This window comes from Misgurnus anguillicaudatus, chromosome 10, assembly GCF_027580225.2.
Source record: "Misgurnus anguillicaudatus chromosome 10, ASM2758022v2, whole genome shotgun sequence".
In the NCBI taxonomy this organism is placed as follows: domain Eukaryota; kingdom Metazoa; phylum Chordata; class Actinopteri; order Cypriniformes; family Cobitidae; genus Misgurnus; species Misgurnus anguillicaudatus.
In genome coordinates, this window is record NC_073346.2 from 31,393,928 (window position 1) to 31,408,417 (window position 14,490).

At 34.5% G+C, this 14,490-nt stretch overlaps 1 protein-coding gene across 7 annotated transcripts in view; it reads right to left on the reverse strand.

The window, feature by feature from the left end:
* Positions 1 to 14,490, reverse strand: part of rbms3 (RNA binding motif, single stranded interacting protein) — a 291,895-nt gene that overhangs the window by 130,918 nt on the left and 146,487 nt on the right. For all 7 annotated transcript variants that reach the window (XM_073872380.1, XM_073872379.1, XM_073872375.1 and 4 more), the window contains exon 3: positions 1,087 to 1,145. In XM_073872380.1, coding sequence (XP_073728481.1) covers positions 1,087 to 1,145 — 59 coding nt within the window. The remainder of the gene's footprint in view (positions 1 to 1,086; positions 1,146 to 14,490) is intronic.

Consider the following 14,490-nt stretch of genomic DNA (forward strand, 5'->3'; position numbering starts at 1 on the left):
TTCTCAACTGAACATAGAAAGACATCCACATTTTGGATGACATGGTGGTGAGTAAATAATCTAGATTTTTCTTTTAAGAAAATGGAATATTCCTTTAATAATATCCCAAGCAACCACAGTCTATCAAAAGCTGTTAGCTTGTGAGGTTTATTGATTATAAATAAGTCAGTTTGTGTATGTTTAAGGATTAGTCAATTTTCTTAAAAAAAAATCCAGATAATTTACTCACCACCATGTCATCCAAAATGTTTTTCATTGTTCAGTGGAGAAGAAATTATGTTTTTTGAGGAAAACATTCCAGGATTTTTCTCCTTTTAATGGACTTTAATGGACCCCAACAATTAACAGTTTTAATGCAGTTTAAAATGGCAGTTTCAAAGGACTCTAAACGATCCCAAACGAGGCATAAGGGTCTTATCTAGCGAAACGATTGTCATTTTTGACCAGATAAACAAAAATATGTACTTTTAAACTTCTCGTCTATCTCCGGTACTGTGAAACGCCAGCGCAACTTCACCTAATTGCGTAATGCCGTGGAAAGGTCACGTGTTACATATGAAACGCACATTTGCGGACCATTTTAAAACAATAAACTGACACAAAGACATTAATTTGTATCATTCGACATACAACAATGTCGAAATGGTCCTCTTTCTCCACACTTTTAAACACTGGGGGTAGTTTCGCATACGTCATCCGTGACCTTTCGGCGTGATAACATATTACGTGAGGTTGCTCTTGCGCATCACAGGACCGGAGATAGACGAGAAGTTGTAGTTTAAAAGTGCATTTTTTATTTTTCTTGTCAAAAATGACTATCATTTCGCTAGATAAGACCCTTATGTCTCGTTGGGATCATTTAGAGTACTTTGAAACTCCGTTGAAAAACTGTTACTTGTTGGGGTCCATTAAAATCCTGGAATGTTTTTCTTAAAAAACATAATTTCTTCTCAACTGAACAAAGAAAGCCATCAACATTTTGGATGACATGGTGGTGAGTAAATTATCTGGATTTATTTTTTTAAGAAAATGGACTAATCCTTTAAGTACATTTTTAAATGCCTGGTAATGTTGACTGTTACTCACCTTTGCACTGGTTGGTGTTTTTGTCCAGGATTGCCTTTGTCGACACTATTTTTCCATACCTGCAAAACAGAAAGAAATCAACTTAAATCAAATCCAAGTGCATTTTTATATTTTATAATATAATATTAATAATGAAATTTAAACCCAAGTCTCCATAAATGTTTGGCAAAAGTACCACTTTTTTACTTTTGGTCATGTCTGATTCTTACCTAGGATGAAAAAGCTAATTAATTAAAATGAAATACAGCTAGATTAAGTCAATTTCATAATCTTACATAAAATCTTACACTGGCCTACATGGGCAGCATTCATACGTGACTGTAGGCGATGCTTGCTATGAACTCAATTAAAAGTTTCAACCTAACTCATGTTAGGTTTAATAAAGATTTAACTCTCTGCTTCATTAAAACCCTAACGAAGGGGTGTTTATCAATACATCAATACATTCCTTACAACCGTAAACAAGGGGAGGTGAATTTAGGGAGGATGTTCGCTTTAAACCCCTAGAGGATTAATTAAACACTGGACGCATCACAGAGCCTCAATCTTTACCAAAAAACCTTATTCTCTCTCGCTTGCTCTCGTTTTCCTTTTAACCCCCACAAAACCTCCATTCACACAGCACAATCGCAGAATCACAAACATCTCTTTTTTTAAACATATTCGCCTCCCTTCCATCCACGATGGAGATAATAAAGTTACTTATCGCTTTCGTCTCTGCCTGAAGAGACCGGGAAGGCTGATGTGACTTTTAATTCATAGTTAATGCGGCGGACACCTCCAGGTAAAAGCAAGGGACTATATTACACCACCTTTATAAGGATGGAGGTGTTTAATAAGGGAAAGATCATTGTGCTGTCACCTTAACGAGTGAGATATCATACCGCTGATGTCTGCAAAATGGCAGAAAATTCATCAAAAGCATGCTTATGTGCTTTATAAGCATGCTACCGGCAAAGTTAAGTCCGGATTGCTGCTCAAAATTAATATAATTTTAAAGCAGCGTTACATGTAACAATGTCTCAGTGACTTTAGGCAATAGTAAAGCATGCTTTATTGTTTAAAAAGCCTCCGGTGAGAACGCCAAAAGCAACTATGGCAAATAAACTTTATAGAGGAAATAAAAATGACTGTTTTAAAGGAATAATTTGGCTAAAAATAAAAAAAATCTGTCATCATGTCGTTTCAAACCTGTATGATTTTCATTTTCCTTTGGAACAAATAAGAAGCTAAGCAGAATTCCATTTAATAAAGGTGCAAATGGTGACCTGTGCCAAAAATGGGGTTTATATAACTAATGCATTATGTTCTTGAGCCTTTATTTATAAAAAAACTTTAATTCGGAAAGCAGAAAGTCATACGTGTAAATTTTATTGTTTTTCGTTTTTGTAAGGGTGCTTTACAGTCCTCGGTCACCATGTACTTTTATAAAATGGAAAACAGCCTCCTTAAAGGGATAGTTCACCGAAAATTAAAATCTGGTCATCATTTACTCACCCTCAAGTTGCTCCAAACCTGTACACATTTTTTTTGTTCTGCTGAATATAAGTGAAGATATTTAACTAACAGATCTGGGGCACCATTCACTTTCATACTGGAAGTCAATGGTGTCCCAGATCTGCTTGGTTAGAAACATTATTTAAAATAGCTTCCTTTGCTTACTTGGGTGAGTAAATTATGATATAATTTAAATTTTTTGATGAACTATCCCTTGAAGTAATCAATGGTACGGTGAAAACAATATGGGTTTGCAATATGAGGTTTCATACCAATTTATCAACAAAGTCGCGGCATCACACGCTGTGCAAGTGAGGGCGGATGTTTTTTGAAAACAGATAATCACAACTCTTGAATTACAGAGACTCATTATAGAAACAATACTTGTAACATAGTTTGTCGGTAAACAAAGAAGAAGCCCAGGGGACCGGCAACCACATAACAGAAAGAAGGAGACACGAAAATGAAGAGCTCTGTTGGAGAAAGCATGTACCAGACCGATGTGAGGAAACACATGAGAACCATTTGAATCGAATGCTTGATTTACTGCCATTTCATCTTGCAAAACAAGTGGTAGGACAAACACAGACGTTGCAGATGAGTGAGTGGGTCTGTGAGGGCGGGGTTCAGGGAGGAATGTACGCAGCGTATCTGGCAACGTTTCCGCAGGCGAGTGGCACGCTGGGGTCTCCGTAACATGAAACTCACAAACAGGACGTTTTCCTAACAATGCACGCAGATCGTGTTTGATGTAAATTGTAAAATGTAAATATAGAAAAATGTAAAAAAATATATTTGCTCATATTTTCAGGATGACACAGAAGGCAAAGGTGGAGATGCGCACATGTGCACATCTCAAATATCATACTGCTCTGGTTTAAGTCAAAGCTGGGATTTTGTTATGGGGTTACTGTAAAACATCCATGTGTTATTAAAAACCCTTACAAACTGATTAAGACCAAGCTTTGAATGTTTACGTTGTTTACCAGTTCAAAACTTCAGGCATGGAGTTCCCCTCATGGTTATCGCTTGTGCCAAGAATCTGACCTTAAATAACATCAAGCCAAAGAGGAGAATGGTTTACAGTGAGAGCAGACACATGTTACAATATCAGTACACCACACACTAAATGACATATCATGATAATGATATATAGCAACATTATAAACAACACTGACAATAATAACATAATACACTGTGTCCCAGTGAAGCGCAACTTTACAAAGCTGCAACCAATAAATCACTTAAACCTCTTCCGTACTAATCTGACTTTTTGTCCTAACCAGCCGTGACCGCGACAACCGGTGCATGACAAGACATTTTGTTGGTCGTTTATTTTTATTTTCATCACATTGCACAAACTAGCCCCACCTACAATGCATTTTAATTGGCTTTAAAGTCCTGCTCTACGCATAATAAACAACCAACGTGTTCTGACTGGCTGTGTTTTAGTCACTTTGCTTTCACTTTTGCATTTCACTTTCAATGAGGACTGACAAATTACTTTTCTTCGCTTTTTCCATTTACACACTGCAAAAAATATCTAACATTTTTTAAATAAAGATGTGTTTTCTTCATGAGCAAATGATGTTGTTGAGCCAAAAAATGTTGTCGGGCACTTTCAAAAAATACTTTCTTACTTAGTATTTTTGTCTTGTTTCAGTAGAAATATCTAAAAAATTTTAAATAAAGATGTATTTTCTTCATAAGCTAATAACTTAAGAAAATAACTCTAGTTTTTAGACAAAACATATCAAATTTAGGTGAATTTGTGCTTAAAACAAGCAAAAAAATCTGCCAATGGAATAAGACATTTTTTGCTGAATTTTTCTTGTATTAAATAAATTCAAGTAAAAATGTCTTATACTATTGGCAGATTTCTTTTTTTGCTTGTTTTAAGCACAAATTCACCTAAATTTGATATGTTTTGTCTAAAAACTAGAGTTATTTTCTTAAGTTATTAGCTTATGAAGAAAACACATCTTGATTTAAAATTTTTTTAGATATTTCTACTGAAAACAAGACAAAAATACTAAGTAAGAAAGTATTTTTTGAAAGTGCCCGACAACATTTTTAACCATAAGCTTAAACATGTTTTTATGTGGCAACAGCATTTTGGGGTCCTGAACATGCAAAATTTTGAAGACAGGTTTCACAGTGCACATTTTTTAAAACGACAGGCGACTGCTTATCCCAGGGGCGCAAATTCAAAATGTGTGTTTGGAGTGTCATGTGTGTTGCTTTTGTTTTCAAATTATGCGTTTGATGTGAACCATGTGCATCACGTTTTGTCAAAACAAGTGCCTGCTGCACACGCTTCAAAACCGTTCATAAAAAAGAGACGCTCACGTTCACAAAATACATGCAAGACACTCCCTTAACAGTAAACTCTGATTACACTGCAAACAATGATTTTCAAGAACAAAAATTCTTAGTATTTTTGTTATGTTTTCAGTAAAAATATCTAAAAATTCTTAAATTAAGATGCTTTTTCTTGATAAGCAAAACAAAATAAGAAAATAAGTCTTGTTTTTAGACTAAAATATCAAATTTAAATGATTTTGTGCATAAAACAAGCAAAAAAATCTGCCAATGGGGTAAGCAAAAAAATCTTGAAATTTTTTCTTAAACACTAAATTCAAGAAAAATTCAAGAAAAAATTATTTAACCCCATTGGCAGATTTTTTTGCTTGTTTTATGCGCAAAATCACTTAAATTTGATTTTTTGGTCTAAAAACTAGACTTATTTTCTTGGGTCGTTTTGCTCATCAAAAAAGCATCTTAATTTAAGAATTTTTAGATATTTTTACTGAAAACAAGACAAAAATACTAAGATTTTTTTTCTTGAAAATCATTTTTTGCAGTGTACGCATGAGATTATGCAAGTATCTGGCAAAGGCGAGCGTCTCTTTTATCATAAACCCTTTAGACGTGTCTGCAGCAGGCACTTATTTTGACAAGACATGTGATTGGATCACTCGAACACAGAACACATATTTTGAAATTATGAACCACACACATGACGGGCTACATACAGGTTGTGACAAACTTCGCATCGAGCACCATCGAAAAAAGAAGTCACCGGCCGCCACTGATGCAAATCTGTGATAACGGTGATGTCATGCGCATGTTTTAATTCAATCTATAGACATGTGTGAATATAACCAAAACAGCAATGGTGGCCAACATGACTGTGTTTGTGCTGCTGAAGAGTTTATTAACGCTTTTCCAACAAAGTTTACAAATTTTGGCACTTTATAGTCCAGTGTCACTTGCAGTAACAAACCTACCTCATCATCCATATAAACAAAACTGCCCGATGCTTTAATCGTCTTTATTGTGTATTGTATCCAAGTATTGCTCTATAGAAGAATGTGCGTATGCGTGTAGTTTTTCCCTACAAAGTAAGATCGCCATCTACTGACCTGGCACACACAATACAGCATTTATAGTCATGTTTGTGTATCAGTGTAAACACCATGCAGAGGGCTGAAAGCTTTGGAGGTGAAGGTGCTTAAGATTTTGTCAGCCTCGCATTGCCGCCTGTCACAAAGGCCTTTCCGGGAGGAAGTCCCTTTGTCCAGTTGGGAAGAGGACACTTTGGGCATCAAAAAAGGCACGTTAGGCAAAGGGGCAGGCGCACGTGCCTGGTAAACACAAATCTTTTTGACAGCATTTTCATATGTCTGTGAATTTTTTTCAATACGGAAAAGGAATCGTTGTTGAGTAAATGTAGCCTAACAAACACCATAGCAAAAACAAGAGCAATCTTGTCCACAAGGTTTGGGTCAAATTACTAACCGTACTGTACTGTAAGTACAAGAAACAATACCAGTGGAGAATTAAGGGGTACAGAACATTAATACATTTTATACCTTTGTGAACAAAGTCACAACTATTAATATCAACGGAAAGCAAACCAGATGTGACGGACCGAATAGACGCAAACAAGAAAGAAAGGATGCAACAACGCCCTGACAATAATAGATACCCATAGAGCTTGAATTAGACTGCTGATACCACACACACAAGTCTCCTGTGAAATACCAAAGTTCAGCCTGCATGTGGGATCACAATGTTCCACCGCTCTAACTCTGGTCATCTGGATCTAAAAACTTTCTCTCCACATCGACCAGAAAGGATCAGGCCCGAAGAGAACCACAAGTAACACAAACACCGCCTCTTTTCTAACCCAGAACACACTGAACCCTCTAAGTGCTGCAAAAAAACAGCAAATCAACATAAACAGTGTTGAAGGTTATGTCTTACATTTTTCAAATAGGAAATACTGTAGTTAAATTTCTGTTTTTTACACACATGGCCTTAGAAACGTTAAACGAAAGTAGAATGAACGTGATAGGTATTGTAGACAGCATGTGTCATGCTTATCAGATAGTACGGAGCATAACAGATTTCTTCAGTCTACCATGAGATTTATGGTTAAAGAACTTCGAAATGGTGCTGGTAAATGAAAATAAATCGGGATGCTTCAGTGAAGCGATGTAGGAAACAGTACAAGATTTGTGTGTGGCCTCAGAGCAGCGGTACTTTTGCTCTACACTTGTACTCGCAGGTGCGGCTGCCGTAAACCTGAATGTTTACAGGAACGAATGTCTTTGCTCCTGTAAATACACTTATAGGGGCGGATTCGCGGACAGGGTTTAGATTAATCCACGAGGCCTTAGTTATATAAGGACATTAAAGTTGTTTTTACAAACAATCCTTATAAAAAAAACAATCTTGCGTGCATCTTGAGACAAAACAATGACACTGACATATGTTAAGATACATCAGAACAAGGTGTTTTAAAATTAAGGCAGCTCAAACATGCACACTAGGATAAGCCCTGCCCCATACTGTTTAAAAAATATCTATTTAAAATGCATTAAACTACAGCAATTATATTAGTGCTTGCAAACTACTGAGGAGATAAAGACATTTTTGACTAAAATAGCACAAAGTTAAAGCTAAATAAAATATGTGAAGTCTGTGATTTACCGTTTTATTATGCTATTATTATTTTAGATTATTTATACATAAAATCAGAAAAAAGCATTCTGTATAAAATTATAACCTTAATATCTTTAATGTATTTATCATGCCACAGATTCAAATCAATGTTTAGGAAGCAACGTTCCTGGTGTTTATTTGCACAACATATACTTTAAAAAGTAAAAAGTTGGATCCACTTAAAAAGTTTCTTCGACACCTACACTGTAAAAAAAATCTGTAGAAATTACTGGCAAGAGTTTGTTCAAAGTTAAATAAATTTTGAATATTGACAAGTCTTTGTCTTTACAGAATAACACTATATAATAACAGTCTCATGCGAAGCATTCTGGGAACCAGAAATCATCATCAACCTTTTTCTGTTTTTTGCTTCAGATTTTGTTTCCCAGAATGTTTTGCTTGATGCTGTTTTTTTAGTTTTACTCTGTAAAGACAAAGACTTGTAAATGTTTAATGTTCATTTAACTTTGAACAAAATGTTGCCAGTAAAAAGCATACATTTGAATCTACGGTAAGTTACCGGCAACCCAGCTGCAATTTCTACAGAATTTTTTTACAGTGTAAAAAGTGTTTAAACTTATATTTTTAAGTAAAAATGTAAGTTGAAAAAATATTTTTAGACGTTACAATGCAATTTTTTTTTTAATTGATCCAACTTTTCACTTTTTACAGTATAACTACAAGTAGTTTAAATAAAAAAATATAATTTCAGTATTATAGAGGAAAGTACAGTACAGTATAAGTACAATATCCCAAAATAAACAGCAATAGACACACATTACCCATTTTCATAAATTGTATGGCGTTGACTACTTTGATGCTCCTAATCTCATAATTAGATTGTAAGATTTTAGCCTGGATTTTAATGAAAGTGTAACTTTTAAAAGAAACATTACCCAACATTGTCCATGAACACAACAAATAACTGTAAACATCCTATGAGGTTAAAGGAATACTTCACTTTCTTAAAAAAATCCCAAAAATGTATTCCCCCACACTGAAAAAAACACGATTCATTCAATTTATTCATTTTTTTAAGGTAAGCAGTTGCAATCAATTTATTTAAGCTACATTTAAACAAAAGTTTTTTGGGTTTTTGTATTTCACTTTTTTTTTTTGTTTAAATGTAGCTTAAATAAATTGATTACGACCACTTACAGTACCTTAAAAAATTGAGTAAATTGAATTAATCATTTTTTTCAGTGCATCCAAAATGTTTATGTCTTTCTTTGTTCAGTCGAGATGAAATTACGTTTTTTGAGGAAACATTTCAGGATTTTTCTCAATTTAATAGACTTTATTAGACCTCAACACAGCTTCAAAGAGCTCTAAATGATCCCAAACGAGGCATAAGGGTCTTATCTTGCAAAACCATCTTCATTTCCTGCAAAAAAATAATTTAAACCACAGCTTCTCGTCCTGCACTAGCCGTGTGAGGCGCCAGCGCGACTTCACGTAATGCGTCAGCACACCGAAAGCACTGTAAAAAATAATACCTAGATCTAACTTATAAAAAGTGAGGCAAGTGACTGCATGGGAAGTTTTAGGTTGAGTCAACTTTCAACCTTTTTTAAGTATATTGAACACACTAACATTACTTAATATGAATGCAATAAAATTGAGTTGAGTTAACTAATTGTGCTAGTATTACTCAGTTAGATAAACCTTCTTTTCTTGGTACAGGTAGCGTATTTATGGTTAGTTGTTGTTTTTTATGCCGTCAGATGAGGGCTAGAAACGTTTATTCAAACAACACACCCACTCAATTTCGTTTTGCGCAGCTGTAAAGCGCGACATACTTCAGTATGCAGTCTATGCACAAGCACCAGTCTTCTGAACAATACAAAACTCAAAGAAGAAACAGAAACTCTTCCAAATATCGAAGATAAATGAACATTAAACACTAACAAGTCTTTCTTTTTAGTTAAAAACAAAACAAAAAAATCTATTCGAATTTTCAATTCAAATTTCACTCTCCAAATGCAGTCCCATGCAAAGCATGCTGGGAACTGCAAGTCCACTGCCTAGTTAGTTGTGTTTACTCAAATAATTCATGTAGTTTTAACACAAAATTAATAAGTTAATTTCTTTCTTACAAATTTAAATCGATTAAAGATAATAAAATTAAGTTGAATTTACTCAATAATGTGCTCATTTAGAATTAATCAATTTATTCCAATTTTTATTTTATTTTAACTCATATTTTGATAAAAAAAACAAGAATTAAATTTTTTTTAATACAGTTTACTCAATTAATTTTTTTAAAATCTACTAAGGCACAGAAACACTTTTTACAGTGAGGTTACGCATGACGTATGCAAAACTACCGCCCCAGTGTTTACAAGTGTGGAGAAGAGAACCATTCTTAATGTATGTGAAATGATACTAATTAATATCTTTGTGTCAGTTTATTGTTTAAAATGGTCCGCAAGTGTGCATGTCACATATGTGAACTTTCAACTTGCTTACGCAATTACAAGAGGTCGCGCTGGCGCGTCACACGGCTGGTGCAAGATGAGAAGCTGTGGTTTTTAAGAGCATATTTTTTATTTTTCTTGCCAAAAATCTAGATAAGACTCTTAAGACTCTCTCAACTACTCTTATGCCTCGGTTGGGATCGTTTAGAGCCCTTTAAAACTGCATTGAAACTGTAAACTGTTGAGGTCCATTAAAGTTCACTATATGGAGAAAAACCCTGGAATGTTTTCTTCAACTGGACAAAGAAAGACATCAACATTTTGGATGAAACAGGGGTGAGTAAATTATCAGGATTTATTTTTTAAAATTGAGTAATCCTTTAACCAAAACGCCCGAAAGCATCTTAAATGAAGATCAATATTCTTCTTTACCTACACGCACACGTCTGAAAGATCACTGCGCGTCTCAACTCGACGTGCTGTGACAGCCCAAGCTGGGAACGAATCCCAGTTGATTCGATCGCCGTCAAGACAACACGTCTTGTGTGCGTAGCTTTCAACTGCAGTGTGTGAAGTGCTAATGACAGTTCTCAAAGGGCCCACACACACTCTGATCTGTGTTTTTATTTTCCCCTGAGCGCCAGCAGCCACGGATGCCGGACCGTTTGATGTCTCGTGCCGAGAGATGTGAACCAGCATTCTTTCAACTTCTATCCAGGTGGGTGTGGAGGATCTCTTAATTGGCTACCAATGCAGCTGTCTTGTCTGACATGCCACTCGGTACTTCTGAATTAAGCTACGCACATCTGATGTTTGTTTGTATGCTTGGTTGCTCCACTGGTTTCAGGAAAGAGGACTGAGACTTTCTAAAAGTGGAATTATCTTAGATTCACTTTGACTAAATCGCAACTTGCGCTTGCACCATTAATTTGTATAAGCTGACTTATATTCACCGAAACCTATTCAGGTTGTAAACGCAGGGTTATAGAGAACCACCGTAATATCATACTTTACTATGACTGTATATCACTGTGATGAATCAGCCTTTATAAAAGCCTAGAATACTCTTGTCTTCCTTATCATAGTTTGATGAATAATCATGACATAATCAATAAAAATGTGTACTATACGTACTGTACAGCTCTTTAAAACTAATATAAATCTACCGCCTGCTTTCCAGGAGATGCAATAGGACACTTTTAATAGCATCACACAAATAGCGCTGACTTCTGTAAAAAAAACATAATCTATAATAGGTCTCATTTACATAAAAGGGAGGCATTTTCGTGCTTAAAAGTATGACTTTGGCTCAGAGATGTATAAAGTACTAGCGACCCAGACTTGAGTAAAAGTACAAGTGCTCTATCAAAAAAGTGACTTGAGTAGAAGTTGAAGTGCTCTTTAAGCACAGCACTTGAGTGGAAGTACTAAAGTATTAAACATGTTTTGTACTTAAGTATTGCAAGTAGTTTATTTTAAAATATACTACTCAAGTACTGAAAGTAAAAGTACAAGTATTGTGTAATGTAGTTATTAAAGAAAACAGTCTAAAGTTTGAATATAATATTGTTTATATTATTTCAAATGTTTAAGCTAAAGGACACTCACAATTCCTTTGGCTGTAGCAGGAGTACAAGGACATGAATGTTCAGATAATTCAGATTAATTTAACTGATATGGCGATAGAGAATTCAGAATTAATGAAATATTAGTCGATAAAATGGTAATAGGTAAAGGTACAAGGTGTTTCATTGAATTTAGGTTTCCTTCTTTCGCGCACACTCGCCCTTTCTTTTGCGCATTCTCTCTCTCTCTCTGTCTTTCTCGCGCACTTTGGTTCTCTCTTCGCTTCACATTTATCCACAACCCCGGCTCATATTTGTGAGTGAGAGGGAGGGAGGGAGGGGTCGCCCTTCACTATCTCCAATTGGTTCAGACCACCATGTGACCAAGATTCGTAACATTTGAGAGTAACGAGTAACTATGCAGCACATAAAAAATGTATTGGAGTAAAAGTATTAAACTCAAAGAAAAAATGTACTGAAGTAAAAGTGGAAGTAGGAGAAAAAAATAATACTTCAGTAGAGTACAGATACTGTCTTTTAGTACTTAAGTACAGTAGTGAAGTAGTTCTACTTCGTTACTATACATCTCTGCTTTGGCTACGTTCACACTGCAGGTCATTTGCATGCGGGTCATTTTAGGGCAGAATACGATTCACACATGAGACTGATGTCAGTCACATTTAAATATAATGTAAGTAGTGCAAAAAAATAAATTTTACATTTTTTTTATTACAGGCTATATAAATTAACATTAGTTCTGTGAATAACATGAATAAACAATAAAAATTAGTATGAATAACCCTAGTCTAATAAATAATATAAAAACAAAAATTAACTGTAGTTTTTTTTACTCAAATGTGACCCATGACCACAAAACCAGTCATAAGGGTCAATTTTAATTAAATAAATAAGCTTTTCATTGATGTATAGTTTGTTAAGATAGAAAAATTGCCTTAAAAGTTGTCCAAAGGAAGTAGCACTGCATCCAATCACACAAATAAAAGTTTGAATATATTGAAATGATCTTTATTTAATATCCTAATAATTTTGTAGATAAAAGAAAAATTTATAAATTTTATCCATACAATACATTTTTTGCTATTGCTACAAATATACCCATGCTAGGTTTTGTGGTCCAGGGTCACAAATATAGTTTTAAAAAATGTGTACTTTATCATTTACTGTTTATCTTTTAGTCCACAACATTTCATAAAGGCGCTTTCACTTTTCACACTTAAAAACATTAAATACAGTTCTTTCTTTTACTCATGTAACACTTTTACTTAAGTAAACGTAAGAAAGACCTTTGTTGTAATGAACTCATACCCCCAAATAATTTTTTGAAAAGTTCCCCCCCCCAGCATTTTTTTGTGATTTTCACAAAATTTTCACAAAATGCCTTCCAGGAAAAAAATGTAAAATATATAAACATACAAACATATCAAACAAACAATAAACAAACAAACAAAATGGGAAAAAAAGTTTCATCCTATCTATATTTTTTTCTCTGCTTATAAACTCTTAAATATGGGTATTTTTCTTTAAAAAAAAAATTTTTAGCAAAAAAGCTGAAATAATTGCATTTCTGTGAAGGAATTTTGTTAGAGATCAGATTCAGAACAATAATCAAAAATACATAACATTTAAAATTGATAATAACGTTTTAGCTTCAGTTTTTTTCATAAATTAGGTAAGTGCGCGGTATTGCAGATTAACATAAAAATGAACCAGGAACACATTTTTTATGCAAATGTTTTTTTTAATTGATGAGAAAATTAGTCAGTGGCAGGGAACAGTTAAGTTATTAAAGGTTAAAACCATGCATGTATTAATGAGAAAAAATACAATATTTTGCCTCAGAATGTAGTGAAGTAAATGGTTTCTGAAAAAAAAAACACTTATAAATTACAGGTACTTAAAAAAAATAGTAATTCACAATACCCTGCATTATATATAAAGGGCAATGTATGTTATTAGCACAGATATTCCATGTTTAGCTAATTTCGCCACTTCTGTCCCACATTGTATTGCAAGCTTTGCTAATAGATTATGGTTTAAACTGCTAAGAGGAACCAGAGGTTTAAAATGATGCCTGACATTTCCTTTTCATCCCAGAGGTCTGTAAGGCACAAAATCCAGCCTGAAGGATCTTTATTCCCAGCGTTTTTCACATTTTCACTAAGCCTCCCGCTTCCTTTTCCACCTCACACACACACACACTGACAAGACCCGTGTGATACTGAGAGACAGAGAGATTGAGTTTGCAAAGACTTCAAGACGGCTTTTGATGGCTAGCGGCTTTTTGGCCCTCGTCCGCTCTCTGAACATAACCAGAACAGGTGCTGTTCAAGAGGAGTCGGCTATTCATCTGACCTCGGGATAGCTTTGAATGTTAGCTTTTATAAAAAAATAACAGCATTGAGAAATAACGGGTAATATCGAAGGGTGTTCTTCAATGTACTGACTTTAATACGGCACCAAAAAAATTCGCTTTTGTAACGCTATAACCTCAGTTGGGAGGATTCTGTCAAAGCTTTAGATAAAACAGACGTGGGTTCAATGACAGTGGTATAATTATAAATGGCATAGTGGTGTATATAATGGTATATTATAGAATAATATAAATTCTAAAAAATGCTGTGTTATTTTCAGGTGAAATAAGGACAAACCCAACCCATTGGGTTGTAATTTAACCTAAGCTGGGATGTTTAAACCCATTGCTGAGTCAAATATAAACCTGATCTGAGTTAATTTACCCAACGACTGGGTTTGTCCCATTTTGACCCAATGCTGAGCTGAAAATAACACCACATTTGCACACTAATATTTTAAAATATATTATATATGAAAATTTAACCCCACCCACTATTTACAACTAATAACAATTTTGGTTGGTATTAAATGCACATATTTTG